The following is a 14738-nucleotide window of genomic DNA, read 5'->3' on the forward strand; positions in this document are numbered from 1 at the left end:
TGTTCTCAGCCTTGAAATAAACTCACAGCGAAGCCAAAAAAAAAAAGAACAGGACCCACAGGTTGAGGCCTACTGGTGAGCCTGTTGCTCCTCACAGACAGGACTGAAGCCTGTCACAGTGGTGCTTATCACACTGGGTGGAAGAGGCTACTGTGATGGTGTGCAAGTCCCAGGACTGCAGCCTCGTGGGGCCTTTGGGGTGTTTCTGTGGGACACATCTGCACACGCCGACCATGATTGTGTCACAGAAATAGCTTTTATATATGTGGTATCGTAAGGAATTATTTGTTTGTATAAATATATTTGTACACGTAGGCATAACAGTTATTATTTACAGATACAGACATGTTGACTTCATGTTTATTTTGCTGAAGAAACACAGGATTGTGTGAAACACGTTACTTTGAACTGACTGAAGGGCCTACAGCGTTTGTGTTTGTAGTTTTCACGGCGTTCAATAAATGCAGCAAAGCGGCGTCTTGAAGAAGCCGTGCCTGTCGCGGAGCTACAATGATGATGATCCATGTGACCCTCACTCACACACTCAGTCCTTAGTGTGGGCTCCTAGAGACACGCAGACCTTTGGAAGCGCTGACCTGCCTGGGTGGCGGAGTTACAGGCTTTGATGCACGTGATCCAGGAGTGGCGCCGTTTCCCACAGCGAGACACTGAGTGCTGCTTGAAAGAGAAGGTTGGTCACTTGCATAACACCGGTTCTCTGAACACCGAGTGAGATATCTCACCCAACTGCCCTACCTGCATGGGCAGAGGGCTGGGGATCCCCGTGTCCTTTGCAGTGATTGGACGGCCTCGCACAGACCAATCACAGGAAACGGAGGTGGTGGAGCTTCCGTGATTGTTCACACCAGAGGGCACTTCCCATACATAATGGACTCACTTTGCAGAGAACGGGGGTTACACAAATGACCAGATTTTTTGTTGAATTTATTAGAAATAACGGCTTTATTTTCTTTTTATTACCCATAAAAAATGGAACTGTGAGGCAGAGAGAAAAAGTGTATTATATTAGGGCAGCGACGAAGCTCGGCAGGTGTAGCCGAGTTTGTGTAAATGAATCCAATTAAAAGGACCCGACTCTGGGGCACCGGGTTGGCTCAGTGGGAGAGCAGGTGACCGTAGTCGCAGAACAGCAGGCCTGGGTTCGAGTCCGACTTACTTTGTTGTCTATCAGCACTCCCACGGCCAAAAACAAAAAAACTCTGGTGACAAATAAAAACAAAGGTTTCACTGCGACAAGAAGAAGAACTGGTCTCATGCTCTGTTACACAGTTTATTACTGGACAACCTCCAGCTGAGACAGAGGACCGCTCGCCGCTCGCAGCCACGGGCAGGGCGTGAACATAAGGAACAAACATCCACTCAGTCTAACCCTCTGGAGGCATGCCACACCTGTCAGATAAGCCCCGCCCCTCAACTAAAAACTCAATCACAGACGCCACCGTCCCTCTGTGCTCTGCAGGATGGGAGGCGTGGTCTGTAGCTCCCAGGGACCTCTTACTGTCCGATCTGCAGCTCCTGCAGCTCCTTCAGCAGCTGCTCCTCCTTCTGGATCTTCTCCACCTGCAGAGGAAAGGTTAAGCTCAGAGTTAGCGCCGCTGTGCTCGCAGCACCAAGATGTCAGCAACCGTTACCAGTCATCGTCTACAGCGTGATCACAGTTCCTCCAGACACCACCCAGGGCCCGCCGATGACTGCGGCGTTTGCCCCTCATGAGTGTCGGGTTGTCAACAAACATCACCTGGTTCTTCTGCAGGACCTTCCCCGATGCCTGCTGCTCCTTCAGCTCCTCGATGGCCTTCAGTTTCTGAAACGTACAAAAGTCACTGAGAGACTGACCAATCAGAGCACCACACACCACTGACCCCACCCCCAGGCTGAGATCCACCTGACTGACGTTCACAGAAATAAACCAGCCTTCACCTTCTTTAAGTTCTTGATCTTCTTTTCCACCTCTGGGTCACCGATGCTTGCCTCTGATTGGCTGTTACTGACAGCGGCAGGGTCAGTGGGAGGTTCTGGTTCTGGTTTCGCCTCCTGTTGAAATAATCAGATCAGTGACCGTGTTCACGTGACTGCCTCGAGCACCTTACAACATGGCAGAACCCGGAGTAAGAGGAATGCTGGCAGGCGGTGTGAGATCCAGGTGAGAGCAGACAAAGATCCTCCACACCTGAAACGAGGCTGAAATCATCAGTCAGGCTTTTCCTGTTTTTAGCAGATGAATATCAGCAGATCACATGATCACACGTCAGCTGATGATGAAGAAGCCTCTCAGCTTCTTCATCATCAGTCTGTCTGTCTCCTCATCATCCTCTGTGATGATGACACATGAATTTAATCAGACGCTGAATATCAGATGTTTCATGTAAACAAGTGTTTCACAGTAAAAGCCAAACTTTAGAGTGCTTTTAATTTGAAAAAGGCACAGCATGTGTAGTGTTTGTATAAACAGCTGATGCAGGAAGAGAGCAGGAGCAGGTGACCATTGCTTCTCCAGCAGCAGACGTCGACGCCGTGCGAGCGACGGTGTGACGGCGTTCAGCTCGCCTGGATTTCAGCACCTGTGCTCACAGGTACGTCACACTTTCGAGTCTCACCTGCTTCGCTGCCTTCTTTGCTTCTCGTTTCCTCTGGTTCTTCAGAGCAGATTTAGAGAGACTCTTCTCTCCCGAAGCTCCGGGACGAAGGTCCTGAGGAGGCTCGTCCTCGTGCTGACAGGAAAAGACAGGTGAGGTCAGGTTACCATAACGACGACTTCTGCCTAAATAAACCAGAAAGCCATCGTCATCTCACCAGTTTGGAGCTGGGCGTGGCGGGCAGGTGTCTCAGTGCGGGTGGCCGGTACGCCTGTGTGGGCGGGGCCTGTGTGGACCCCAGCTGGCTGGGCGCTGCCTGGTACTTGATTGGTCGCTTGGGGAAGCTGCCGTCGGGGAGCGACTGCCAGCGCACCTCCCACAGCTCCGAGCCGGCCGCCACGTCCCATTTCTGAAGCACGGAGCCGGTGTAGTGCCAGATCTTATAACCGTTACTGACCCGCAGCCGAGGAGAGCAGGTCGCCGTGACGATATGCTCACCATCGGGACACCAGGAGAAATGAGTGGCGTCTGGCGCCTGAGATTTGGACACCTTGGACGAGACAGGTGAGACTGGTGAAGCCAAACACGACAATGATGGAGTTTAAAGAGAAACCGATGGACAAGACGCCAACTCGTTCGATTAAATCACTGATTCTTCCTGTAAAGCTGCCTGTAACAGGACAGCTCAATGAGGGCTGGGTTTACAGTTCAATTCATTAAATCCTGAATGACTTTTACATATAAATGTATTTTATCAGAAACGTCAGAATCTCAGGTTAAAGCTCACAAAACTATTTCAGCAAACAGCTCAAACTAGGGCTGGGCCATATTATACCGTTCACGGTAATACCGGTATAATGTTAGGCAAAGATAGGAAAATGAAATATCGCAATAGAATATGAGTAAAACGCGCATGCGCAGTGCCTTTGTTTTCATACGCACATGGCCGATTGTTGAGTGAAACAGATGAACCAGAATTGGTTTGTAAAAATGGTGCAACTTCAGTGATGTGGAACTGGTTTGGTGTTTGTCCGTCAGATACACAACAAAGCACATTTTTTTGCAGAACATGCAAGCGGCCGTCGTTATTGTCATATTTGTCGGACTAAGATGCTCTTAAATCTGGGAGTAATCTGGGTCCTAAACTCCGTATGCTTCAGGTCAAACAACACTGCAGCATCACTGAGAGTTAAAAACTGTCTAAATTCTTTCATCTTTAATAAAACGATCAGCATTGCTGCTTTACCAGGTGTAACTATGAAGTTTAACTTCCAGGCATCCATGAAAAAAAATGTATTACATTTAACGGAGTTAGAAGTTAGCAGGAAGCTAGCGGAAGTTAGCTCGCTAGTTTCGCTAGTTACCTAAGCATGATATAGCATGTTCTGACTGAGAGATTTCTGGAAAAATTCAAACGTACAGCTCTGCTATCACTTCCAACATAAATGAAGACAGGAAACTAAACAGCAGTGATGTTTGTAGGGTTACTGAAGTTGGGCTAGCTGCTATATAATGATGTGCTACGTGATCGCTAGCGACACAGCTATGTTAGCATAACATAAACAGTGAAGCTGGAGGATGAACACTAACACTTTCCCACTTATAAAAGTTAACGTGAAGGTTCTTCATGGTTAGAGACAAATGCAATCGCATGGCAGGATGCTGTAAACGGACCAAACTTCAGTCAGGAGAACAACTGAGATAATCCATCCACAATACGAGGTTAGTCATTAATATACTGCAACAACATGGGAATAGAGCAGCTGCCAGAGAATTCAACATTAATGAATCAATGGTACAGAAGTGGAGGAAGCAAGAAGAAGGAGTTTAATAAAGTTTGATTTATCTGACTGCTTTGTTTCGCTTAATGTGCCTTATAATCCCGTGCACCTTATGGTCCGAAAAATACGTACTGCACACTGCAGTTTAATGTTGCAAAGCAGCTCTTTTTAACTTCAGTGGATATTATACATGGTTATGCTCAGGATATGTCAGCCCATTTCTACTGGAAATGCCTTTTGGTTAAACTTTCAGCAAGGAATTTGCATTTGCACTGTTACATTTTTATAAAGCTTTAATGTACATAAAAACCAGCTTCTTGTTTAAGTGAAAATAAATGGAAGGTTGTCTTTTTGCGCTAGTAATGTTGTGGAGTATTTTGTCTCGCATCAATTATATCGTCGGTTATATCGTTATCGCAAATTTTCAAATATATATCGTGATAAATATTTTTGGCCATATCGCCCTGCTCTAGCTCAAACAATTAAAGAGTAGGTAAAAACGTGGAAACAGAGCGTGGATCGTCCACAGACGCCGTCGGCGCTGAGAGTCGACGGCTCACAGATCCTGAAGCTGCAGGTTTCGTCACTCTGACCAACACTGACTGAACCAGCGGCAAAAGAAGATCAAACTGCGCTTCACGTTTGATAACCATGCTCATGAGCTCCCTCTGACTTTGGCTGCTGTACTTCCTGCACAGCTCTCTCTCTCTCAGCACTCAGAGACCAGTTTACCATCAAATCTCTGCTTCCTGCATTATTCTCTGTTTATTAGCCACCAGTCTGCTGCTGTGTTCAGTGCTGTCGGCCTCTGACAGCAAAGCCTCGTCTCTGCTGTTCAAACTGAACGAATGGAAACAGATGACTGCTCAGCTGTGTCTGTAATCAAACCTCATCAGGTCATGTTCACATGTTGATTCATGGTTTGCTTCAGTTTTTGATCGACTGCAGAATATTTTTAAGGTTTTCTGCTATAAAAAGCCAGAACAGGAAAACCTGCTTCATGTTTCTCTGTTTGATCCTCAGTTACTTTTAAATTTCCAAGGTTTAGAGGGTTCTTTGGACAGCACACATCTAAATGATCAGAATTATATTATTTCTGACAGTCTGAGTCAAAAATGAGCTGAATTGAATCAGTGATGATACGAGCTGTAAATAAGAGCATCGCTTTGAAATGTGATAACAGAAACACACAAACGTGACGGAAAATGCATACGAAACAATAAAACTGTGTAATGATACAGTTACAATAAAAAAAGCTTCAGTAACAGTCAAATCAGACTGAACACCATCCACAACCACAGATGGAGCGGTTTGACCAAAGAGCCGGGACCAAAGAGCCGGGACCAAAGAGCCGGGACCAAACAGCCGGGACCAAACAGCCGGGATCAAACAGCCGGGACCAAAGAGCCGGGACCAAAGAGCCGGGACCAAAGAGCCGGGATCAAACAGGTCTCTTTTACATGTTTGGTGTTCTTGGTTTGAGGCTCCACCATCGGGGCAGGGGTCAGAGCTTTGTGACCTGGCCTGGTGTCCCTCAGGGCTCCAGTCAGCGCCCCCTATGACTATCGTGTGAGCCGACAGCGTGTTGCTGAAGAATGAAACTCACGCTGGGCGTGTGCTTCAGCACTAACCGCATGGCGCTGTGACGCTCACAGGAAGTGAAACACCGCTGAAGGTCCATTTACCTGTTGCTTTTCGACCCACCCCCACCCTCCCTCCGCAGGTGTTTTTCCCTCACCTGTTTGTAGTTCTTCACATCCCAGACCTCCATCTGACCTCGCAGGTTACCGAAGCCGGCCAGGATCAGGATGTGGCCCTGAGGGCTACAGACAGGGAGACAGACAACATCCAGCAGTTTAAGGTTTGACATCCAGCCTGATTTCCCCTCACAGTTAAAAGCTACCAATCAGGTGCAGCCTCTCACAGGAAGCATCCCATCCTACTGACTACACTAGGTCAGCAGGTTTGGTAGCCGTTACCCACCGAGGAGCCAACCACGTTTTCTGCTGCGGTGATACGACGCTTTTCCATCACGTACCGACCTCCTCCTGAAGACGCCGTATGGCTGAGCCCCCGTCACGGTGGCATCATTAACAGACGTGACCAAAGAGGCGACAACACGCCGTCGAGCACAGGCGGATTCTCACCTGTAGTACGCTGCATTTCGCGGTCCGGTCCCAAAGTCGTAGACGGGGTCACATTTGAGGTTGAAGACGGTGGCTTTGGCCGGCATGAAGCCATACACCACGCAGAACTCGGTGGAGCTTGGACTCCACGCCACGTCGTAGATTGGGCCGTTCTTCGCTGTTTCAAAGCGATAAAGAAAAGTCGTTACACAAACATTTCCTGTCGCTATCGCCATATTTTACCCCTCAGGTGACCAGCGCTGGCGCTGCAGCGAGAAGCTAAACTGGGAAGTAAAAGGAGGATTTACACAGCTGGACCAGCGCCGTCTCTCCGTTAACGCCGAGGTAATGCAGCGTCTGCTCTCCATAGTACGACGCGCCAGTTTTATCCACTTCAGTACTCGCCGTCACCAGCACGGCCGAGGCTGCGGGAAAGACAGGCGGGTTAAAGTCAGCGCTCACAGGGGTCACGGTTCTAGCTGTCGGGACTCGGGACACCTACCTTTCTTGTTCCACTGCATCATCACTCGGTCAGCCTTGAAGAAGCTCTTGTTGGCGAGTGCAGCAGTCGGCCCTCCAAACGCCGGGTACTGATACAGGCGGACGAACGAAGGAGCTCCTTTGCTGCCCGGAACGTAGACGGCGACCTGACGGGGACAGACGGTGGGTGGGACCATGTTCAGGTAGAATGAACTATGCTGCTGGACGCTCCGCTCACCTTGCTGGGCTGACCTCCAGGCGACAGCGCAAAGTCGGACACCTTCTGCATGTGGAGCTTGTTGGCGATGGAGTCTGGGAAAAACGATGGCGCAGACATCAGCTGCTGGTTTCACAGCGACAGAGCCGCTGGCTACCGCTGCACGCGTCCTTACCAAAGTCGTTGTCCTCATAGAAGTGCAGCTCGTTGTTGACGATCCTCACGCAGATCTTCTCGTCTTCAGACCAGCTAGGACACCTGCAGACCACCACAGACATCAACACTGACAGGCAACAACCAATCAGTCGATCAATCAATCAGTCAGGGTGCGTCAGGACTCACCACGACTCGACCTTCTTCTGATAGAGGGCTTTGATGAGTCGTCCGCTGCGCAGCTCCCACAGCTGGAGGTTGGCTTCCCCCTGAGGACTGTCCTGAGTCTCTGCAGCGTCACAGAGTCAACTTTGTTTAAACAGCACCGTTCACACCAGCACGACACACCGAACACACTGAAACACGCCAATCAGCAGAAAAACTGACAATTTAGATTCAGACACAGCAGCTTTCCTCCTTAAAAACCGTTATCTGCAGCAGGCCACACCCCCACACAAACTAAAGCCACGTGCCGCTGACACCTGAAAGGGTCAGTGTGGGTTTAGCCCACACAGGAAATGTCCCTTTCCACCAGACTCCATTCACAAAAACAGTCATTTAACCTCAGAAAGTCTTTACCTGTGAATTTTTCTTACATAAAAAAGTAAAAACAGCTCCACCAGGTGTGCAGACAGCCCTCACCTGTAAACGCCTACAGAACTCAATTTCTTTGTTTGGATAAAATGAAACATGCCATGCTGCAGGAGAGAGGCTCCGTGCAGACACAGGCACACCTGCCTGCACAGGGGAACAAAAAGGAGTATCTGCGCAACCGGTCTAGTGTCACTGTCTCTGCGACTGAGCGTGAACTCCGAGTGCAGAGGAGAGTCTGCAAACAGCTGAGAAATGTTTATGTCACATGACATCAGTCTACCTGTCTGGGTGTAGAACGTAGGTGTCAAACTCTGGCCCGCGGGCCAAATTTGGCCCACAGCCTAATTACATTTGGCCCGCGAAGCCATACCAAATTACTATCAGAGCTGGCCTACTGGTATTATACAGCTAATATATATATTGTTTAGTATCAAGCTTTGCTTGTTCCATATTCAGTTTTTCAGCAAAACCTGTTTGAGTCCATAAGAAAAGATTCATTCTTATATCTGGAGGAATAAATATATTTCAATAAATATTAACGTTAGCCCGCGACTTTGTTCCAGTTTTGAATTTTGGCCCACTGTGTGTTTGAGTTTGACACCCCTGATGTAGAAGGACTCGTGACCTCATGTGAACTTGTTTTATCTCTAATCTCTCTACGGACGTGAAACTCCCTCTTCTTCTCTTACTCGTGTACAGTTGCCAGGTAACCAGGATGTTGTTGAGTGGAGAAAATTCCAGCAGGGCTGTCTTCGGGAGGTCAAAGGTCGACACCACAGCGCCATCTGAGGGGTTCACGATGGAGACACTGATGTACAGGCAGACAGAGGGTTAGAGGTCAGAGGTCAGACAGGGTGCAAGACAGATGTTACTCACAGGGATGGAGAAGCTCCTACTTTTGTCCGTTACACCAACCAAAGAGTGTCCCGTCTGTGCTGAAGGTCACACATCTGCTGGGCCGGCAGTCCCTGCCACACACACGCACACACACACACACTGTAAACAAACAAACTGTGTCCGTGTGTGTTGGTGACAGGGTGCGTAGGGGGCAGGGTTACCTCTGGAAAGCTGCATGTGGCTCACAGTGGGGGGGGCCTCGGAGCAGAGACGTGCCATCGGATCCTCGCACTGAAACACAAACACACCAGAAGTATGTGGACGGCTCACTGACGCGTCTGAGACTCCTGAGCACTGACGTTAGCTCAGCGCTGTGAGGGACGGTCTCACCGTCGTCAATGCTCTCTAATATTTTTGAACTTTTTTTAGTTGTTCATTCCTACAATGTTTATCCTTAAGACCTCAAATGTAAAACTGATTTTCATCGGAGCTTTTATTTTATTTAACTGTCATTTGAATGTAAACATTTTAAGTTCTTTCTTTACGTTCGCTGGATTGTAGTCATACTGTTAGGAGTCAACATGTCTTCGTGTTTACGGAGCTTCTGAGAATCTGTGAGACTGAAATTAAATTACAAATTATTCTTGCACCTGTTACTGTGAACAGGTCAGATTAAAGCGGCTCGCTCCTTCAGCGGTGAGATGCTGTTGAAAACAGATGCTTTACATCAGGGGTGTCCAACTCCAGGCCTTGGGGGCGTGTCCTGCAGGTTTTAGATGTGTCAGCTGATTAAAGTGGCTAAATGACGTCCTCGCCATGTGTTGAGGTTCTCCAGAGGCCTGGTAACGAACTAATCATGTGATTCAGGTGTGCTGACCCAGGGTGAGAACCTGCCAACACCGGCCCCGAGGCCTGGAGTTGCACACCCCTTTGGTTGCAGCACGGTGGTTAGCACTGTTGCCGCACAGCAAGAAGGTCCTGAGTTCAATTCCACCATCAGGCCGGGGTCTTTCTGTGTGGAGTTTGCATGTTCTCCCCGTGTTTGCGTGGGTTCCCCCCAGGTACTCTGGCTTCCTCCCACCGTCCAAAGACATGCAGCTTGTGGGGATAGGTTAATTGGAAAAATCCAAATTGCCACTAGGTGTGAATGTGCGAGTGAATGTGAGTGTGAATGGTTGTCTGTCCCTGTGTGTTAGCCCTGCGACAGACTGGCGACCTGTCCAGGGTGGACCCCGCCTCTCGCCCTATGACAGCTGGGATAGGCTCCAGCGCCCCCCCGCGACCCTGAAAAGGATAAGCGGAAGCGAATGGATAGATGGGTTGCGACCATTGGTCTCAGATATCAACACAGTTTGGAATAAACCGAAGAGTAAAAGAGGCCCTGAAAGAGCTCCATTTAAAAATCCCTTAATGTAACGTAATCCCGATTGAACCAAAACAGTGTCACGTGAGTTTACAGCAAACGCGGCGTTTGAAGCGCACAGCATCGCCTCGCACATCGGCTCTAACACAGACCCTAACGTAGCTGCTGCTCTGCTGTTGTTAAGCTCTTTGTACCCGAAACCTCACTGACGTGAAACAGAAAACAGCGTGGTAAAATTCAACCAGCTCAGTTTTATTAACGGAAACACACACGGGCGTTATTTTACAGCCGAATCAACCCAAAGACTCCACCGATTTAAAAACATACAACACTTTCATTGCGAGCGCACGTGACTTTGTTATATTCGCACAAATTAATATTTTATCCGATTCCTCACTGGGTTTGGCGGGCTGCTGGCTCTACCTAACAGCGCGGAGGCTTACGCTGGTCGTGGCGGATGTGTGACTTTGTGTCGTTGTCCGTGGGTTTTAAAAAGACAGACATTTTTATATAAATCAAAATAAACAAAAATGTACCCACCTGCCAGCAACGGGACGGGGGGCGCCATGTTTATTGTGCCGGAAGAAGAAAACAGCACCCCGGAAATGCTTCAGACCACCGAGAGGTGGGTCTATCAGCGCCACGTCAGCAGACAGTCAGTGACACGTCGTTAAAAACTGAAAAGAAGACGCTTACTTTATCATTTATTAACATGTAATTAACGATTCTCTGATAATCGCGAGCTTATAAGATCAGCCACGTTCAACAATTATCATTAAATATCATTTCTTTTTGATGTAAATTTGAGGTCAAAGTTGCATCAAAAATGTCGGAAACTGACTAAAAGGGATTCCGCTTTTGCTTTCAAAATAAAAGGCATCTGAAAGCGAAGGAAGGGTAGGAAAAATGAAGGACCTCAGTCGAAAGGTTTTATTTAAATCAGCTTTATAAAAACAACAGTTTAAACAGTAACACTGAAATGGCAGGTGGTGAGGGTGGGTAGATGCGTTTCCAACAGCATCACCATCAACACAGGAGCACCTCAGGGATGTGTCCTCTCGCCACTGCTCTACTCCCTCTACACTTCAGACTGTGTGGCCACCCATGGCTCCAACACCATTGTGAACTTTGCTGACGACACAGTGGTGCTGGGTGCCATCTCCAACAACGATGAGGCGGCCTACATGGATGAAGTGAAGAATCTGGCATCGTGGTGCCAGGACAACCACCTCCAGCTGAACGTCAGCAAGACCAAGGAGCTGGTGGTGGACTTCAGAAGGGGTCAGCACAGAGACTACAAGCCCATTATCATCAATGGAGCTCCAGTGGAGAGGGTGCAGTCCTTCAAGTATCTTGGTGTCCACATCTCCTCAGACCTGACATGGGCTGCCCACATTCAGGTCCAGACCAAAAAGGCTAGGCAGCGCCTGTACCACCTACGACAACTGAGGAAGTTCAGGGTCTCTCCAAAGATCCTCAGGATTTTCTATACAGGCGCTGTGGAGAGCATCCTCACACAGAACATGACATCGTGGTTTGGGAACAGCTGTGTGAAGGACCAAAAAGCTCTCCAGAGAGTGATCCGTACAGCAGAACGCTGCTGCAGGATTGCTCTCCCCCCGCTTCAGGACACCTACACCAGGAGATGCCGGACTAGAGCAGCGCAGATACTGAAGGACCCGTCCCATCCTGGCAACAAACTGTTCCAACTTCTGCAATCTGGTAGAAGGTTCCGCATCTTCCGGGCAAGGACAGAGAGACTCAAGAGGAGCTTCTATCCCCAAGCCATCCGTGCCCTAAACACACACACCCGCCCTCTCACATCATCTATAATTGACTGAGTCAGGACTCTTCCAGACACTAAACCAAGGCACAATGTACATTTCAATTCCTTTAATTTTAAATATGTTTATATTGTCTATCCTGTAAAATAGTCAGATGTCTATTCATATTAATGTACAGAATTCACCTGCTTGCTGCAACTACTGCACATTCACCCAGTGTATATACTATTACCCCCCCCCCCCCCCCCCTTTGCACATGTCGAGGAGCGTGTCAGGCTACATTTCACTGTGTGTTATACTTGTATAACTATGCATGTGACAAATAAAGAACCTTGAACCTTGAACCTTGATAAATCCACAGTGGAGAGGGGAACTTTTTCAAACACACATTTTATCAGAATTTTCACTGAGTCTGTAATTGTTTTATATGATTGTAAATAAATAAATTGTATGGCTATTAAAAAGATAAAGATGAAAAAATGTGAACCTTTCCTTTTGACTGGTTGCAAGTCATTAAAGAAAACTGATAATAAACAATTCAACCTGTTTTATACTTTATAAATTACAGCCTTCAAATTAAGTAACAATAAAGGATTCAAAATAAAAGCTAACAGATATTACATCACAAGTTATTACGACACAGAAAGGATATAAACTTGATTTAAACATGATAAAAATGGAACCACGTCCTCTTGAACGGCAGACCACAACTGGCTTTAATTTTGAAAGGTCCTGCAGGAAATCATGTTTGCGCAGTAAGGCGCTTTCCATGGAGTGTGGGCGTGACCAGCACGAAAGGGGGCGGGACATCAGGTTTTTGAGTACGTCGACAAACAAGAGTCGGTCCCAGTGCGTGAAACAGCGGAGCGACGAGCGCGAGGACGAAACGACGACAAACAAACAAACAAACACAAACAAACAAACAAACAACAGCGACGACAAGATGGTGGCCAAACAGAGGATCCGCATGGCGAACGAGAAACACAGCAAGAACATCACGCAGAGAGGAAACGTGGCCAAGACCACGGTGAGTAAAACCGTCATCATCATCGTCAGGGCGAAGAGCGCGAGCCGAAACTGATCGATAAACGATCAGAAACCGATCGATCGCGTGAGGATCCGTCGTCAGGTCCAGTCAGGCCAACTTCAGGAGCACTTCAGCTCCCCTATAGACAGGCTGTAACAGATGTGTTTAAAAACAGGAAAGGTCAAAGGTCAAAGATGATTGTTTTAAAGGTGAGACGCTTTAAAAGTGTCTCTACAGGAGAGTAAAGCGCAGGTATTGATCACAGGTGATCGAGTTTAGAGCCAATGTGACTCAGAAGTCTGAGAATTCCAGAGAAACGGGCTGTCCGTGAAGGCAGCGCACTTGGAGCTGGTCCCAGCAGGCCTGGGAGAAAGGTGGGGTACACCTGGACAGGTGTCAGGTCTAGTTTTAGTCACAATCAGAGTCAAACCCACAACCTTCCTGCAGCGAGGCGACCGTGATAACCGCTGCTCCACCCAATCCTCAATAAACACAGATCGGGATGAGCGTGATGGGCTGATCAATAAATTGTGTGTGTGTTTCAGAGGAGCCTGACTGATGACAAAGGTGTGGGGCCGTGGCTGCTCGCCCTCTTCATCTTCGTCGTCTGTGGATCAGGTGAGTCCTCCTCTTCTTCTTCGGTCATAAAGGTCTGCTTCACGCTGACGGCTCGTTCATTGTGTGTTATAAACGTGTCCTTTGATTTTCTGGTTTATGAAAGATTTAAATAACTGTTGACTAAAGAGCTGGAAATGGGTGGGGCCTGTCCCTGTGATGTCATGGCACGCCGTGCTGCTGTGACCTTTAATTGATGACGAGCACCTGGTGCTTCAGGTGTGTTTGATCAGGGTGATCTGAGCACGCTCAGACGTGATCACAGAGGTCGTGTCAGGTTATCTTTAATGGAAACTACTTTTAAAAAATATATTTCAAATAATATAAAATCAAAGGGAGAAAAATGCTTTAAAAAGTTCTGAAAATGTCATAAATATTTAAATAAACTGAATATTTTAACTTTAGGGCAAAAAAATCGCATTAATACTAAAAATAAGTTTGTTTTTTGAATAAAAATGTAAACAAATCCTTTAAATAACATCAAAATGATGAAGAATCACATTTTCCACGTGAAATCGTTTTTCACATAACTCGAGTGGTGTGAATAAAATCACCAGTGATTATTTTATTCTGAACGGATTAAAGACAAACGTGAAACGCAGTAACGCTGATGCCTCGTCTGTCCCGCAGCCATCTTCCAGATCATCCAGAGCATCAGGATGGGCATGTAGAGTGATGTCATCGACGGCGGCGGGGCCACGGAGGCGCGGCGAACGCCAGCACCATCAGAACACCGTGTTGCCGCCCCAACCCGACGAAAACATTCCTGAACTCTGACCACCGTCACCTGAGCAGACCAACCCCCTGCCCCCCTCTCAAACAAACCCCGCCCCCTGACACCAGCCTGTTATCTGTTGATTTAACCTGTCGCCACCCGCTGTCCTTCTCACAGTGTTCATGTTTCACTCTGTGCCTTTCTGTGTTTACCTGAGCTTTGGCCCCGCCCCCCTGCGGGGCCAGCTGCAGACCAAAGTGATGGTGGCGTCTGGACATGAAGGTCTTTTGAATCAGAAGGTAGTGAGGAGCTCACAGGTGAGCCTGCACCGTGTGCAGCTGCACCTGAACATTCCCGATCACTCAATAAAGTTCACTTTGAATACGGAGCGCCGTGTGTGTGTCGTGTCTAAGCCCCGCCTTTCCTCGCTCACCAAGTCAAAGCTGTCG

General features: G+C 48.0%; 2 protein-coding genes across 2 annotated transcripts; one reads left to right on the forward strand and one right to left on the reverse strand.

Moving 5' to 3' along the window:
• Positions 1–1277: 1277 nt before the first annotated feature.
• On the reverse strand, positions 1278–10749 carry eif2a (eukaryotic translation initiation factor 2A). Its single transcript, XM_085431061.1, has 16 exons — positions 10689–10749; positions 9007–9076; positions 8845–8916; positions 8638–8756; positions 7544–7643; positions 7377–7459; positions 7223–7296; positions 7007–7151; positions 6813–6929; positions 6526–6682; positions 6117–6201; positions 2815–3147; positions 2619–2732; positions 1942–2055; positions 1760–1825; positions 1278–1581 (listed from the first exon to the last, which is right to left on the reverse strand). The coding sequence occupies exons 1-16, from the start codon at positions 10714–10716 to the stop codon at positions 1516–1518; spliced, it is 1743 nt and encodes a 580-aa protein (XP_085287187.1). The 5' UTR covers positions 10717–10749; the 3' UTR covers positions 1278–1515.
• Positions 10750–12748: 1999 nt separating this feature from the next.
• On the forward strand, positions 12749–14677 carry serp1 (stress-associated endoplasmic reticulum protein 1). The gene is made up of 3 exons (XM_085431062.1): positions 12749–12959; positions 13505–13577; positions 14205–14677. The coding sequence occupies exons 1-3, from the start codon at positions 12876–12878 to the stop codon at positions 14243–14245; spliced, it is 198 nt and encodes a 65-aa protein (XP_085287188.1). The 5' UTR covers positions 12749–12875; the 3' UTR covers positions 14246–14677.
• Positions 14678–14738: the final 61 nt, after the last annotated feature.

The sequence above is a fragment of the Copadichromis virginalis genome, linkage group LG14 (assembly GCF_057382275.1).
Source record: "Copadichromis virginalis isolate Kocher_CV1m ecotype Utaka linkage group LG14, C_Virginalis_male_GT1.1, whole genome shotgun sequence".
In the NCBI taxonomy this organism is placed as follows: Eukaryota; Metazoa; Chordata; class Actinopteri; order Cichliformes; family Cichlidae; genus Copadichromis; species Copadichromis virginalis.

What these genes read in the sequence shown, in the direction of transcription:
- eif2a (XM_085431061.1), bottom strand. Translation starts at nt 10,716, where the DNA reads ATGGCGCCCCCCGTCCCGTTGCTGGCAG. An exon ending in TACCTGGCAACTGTACACGA is followed by an intron (nt 7,644 to 8,637) that starts GTAAGAGAAGAA and finishes GTGACGCTGCAG; the next exon opens with AGACTCAGGACAGTCCTCAG. An exon ending in GACGGCGCTGGTCCAGCTGT is followed by an intron (nt 6,683 to 6,812) that starts GTAAATCCTCCT and finishes GCTTTGAAACAG; the next exon opens with CGAAGAACGGCCCAATCTAC.
- serp1 (XM_085431062.1), top strand. Translation starts at nt 12,876, where the DNA reads ATGGTGGCCAAACAGAGGATCCGCATGGCGAACGAGAAACACAGCAAG. An exon ending in GAAACGTGGCCAAGACCACG is followed by an intron (nt 12,960 to 13,504) that starts GTGAGTAAAACC and finishes TGTGTGTTTCAG; the next exon opens with AGGAGCCTGACTGATGACAA. An exon ending in CTTCGTCGTCTGTGGATCAG is followed by an intron (nt 13,578 to 14,204) that starts GTGAGTCCTCCT and finishes TCTGTCCCGCAG; the next exon opens with CCATCTTCCAGATCATCCAG.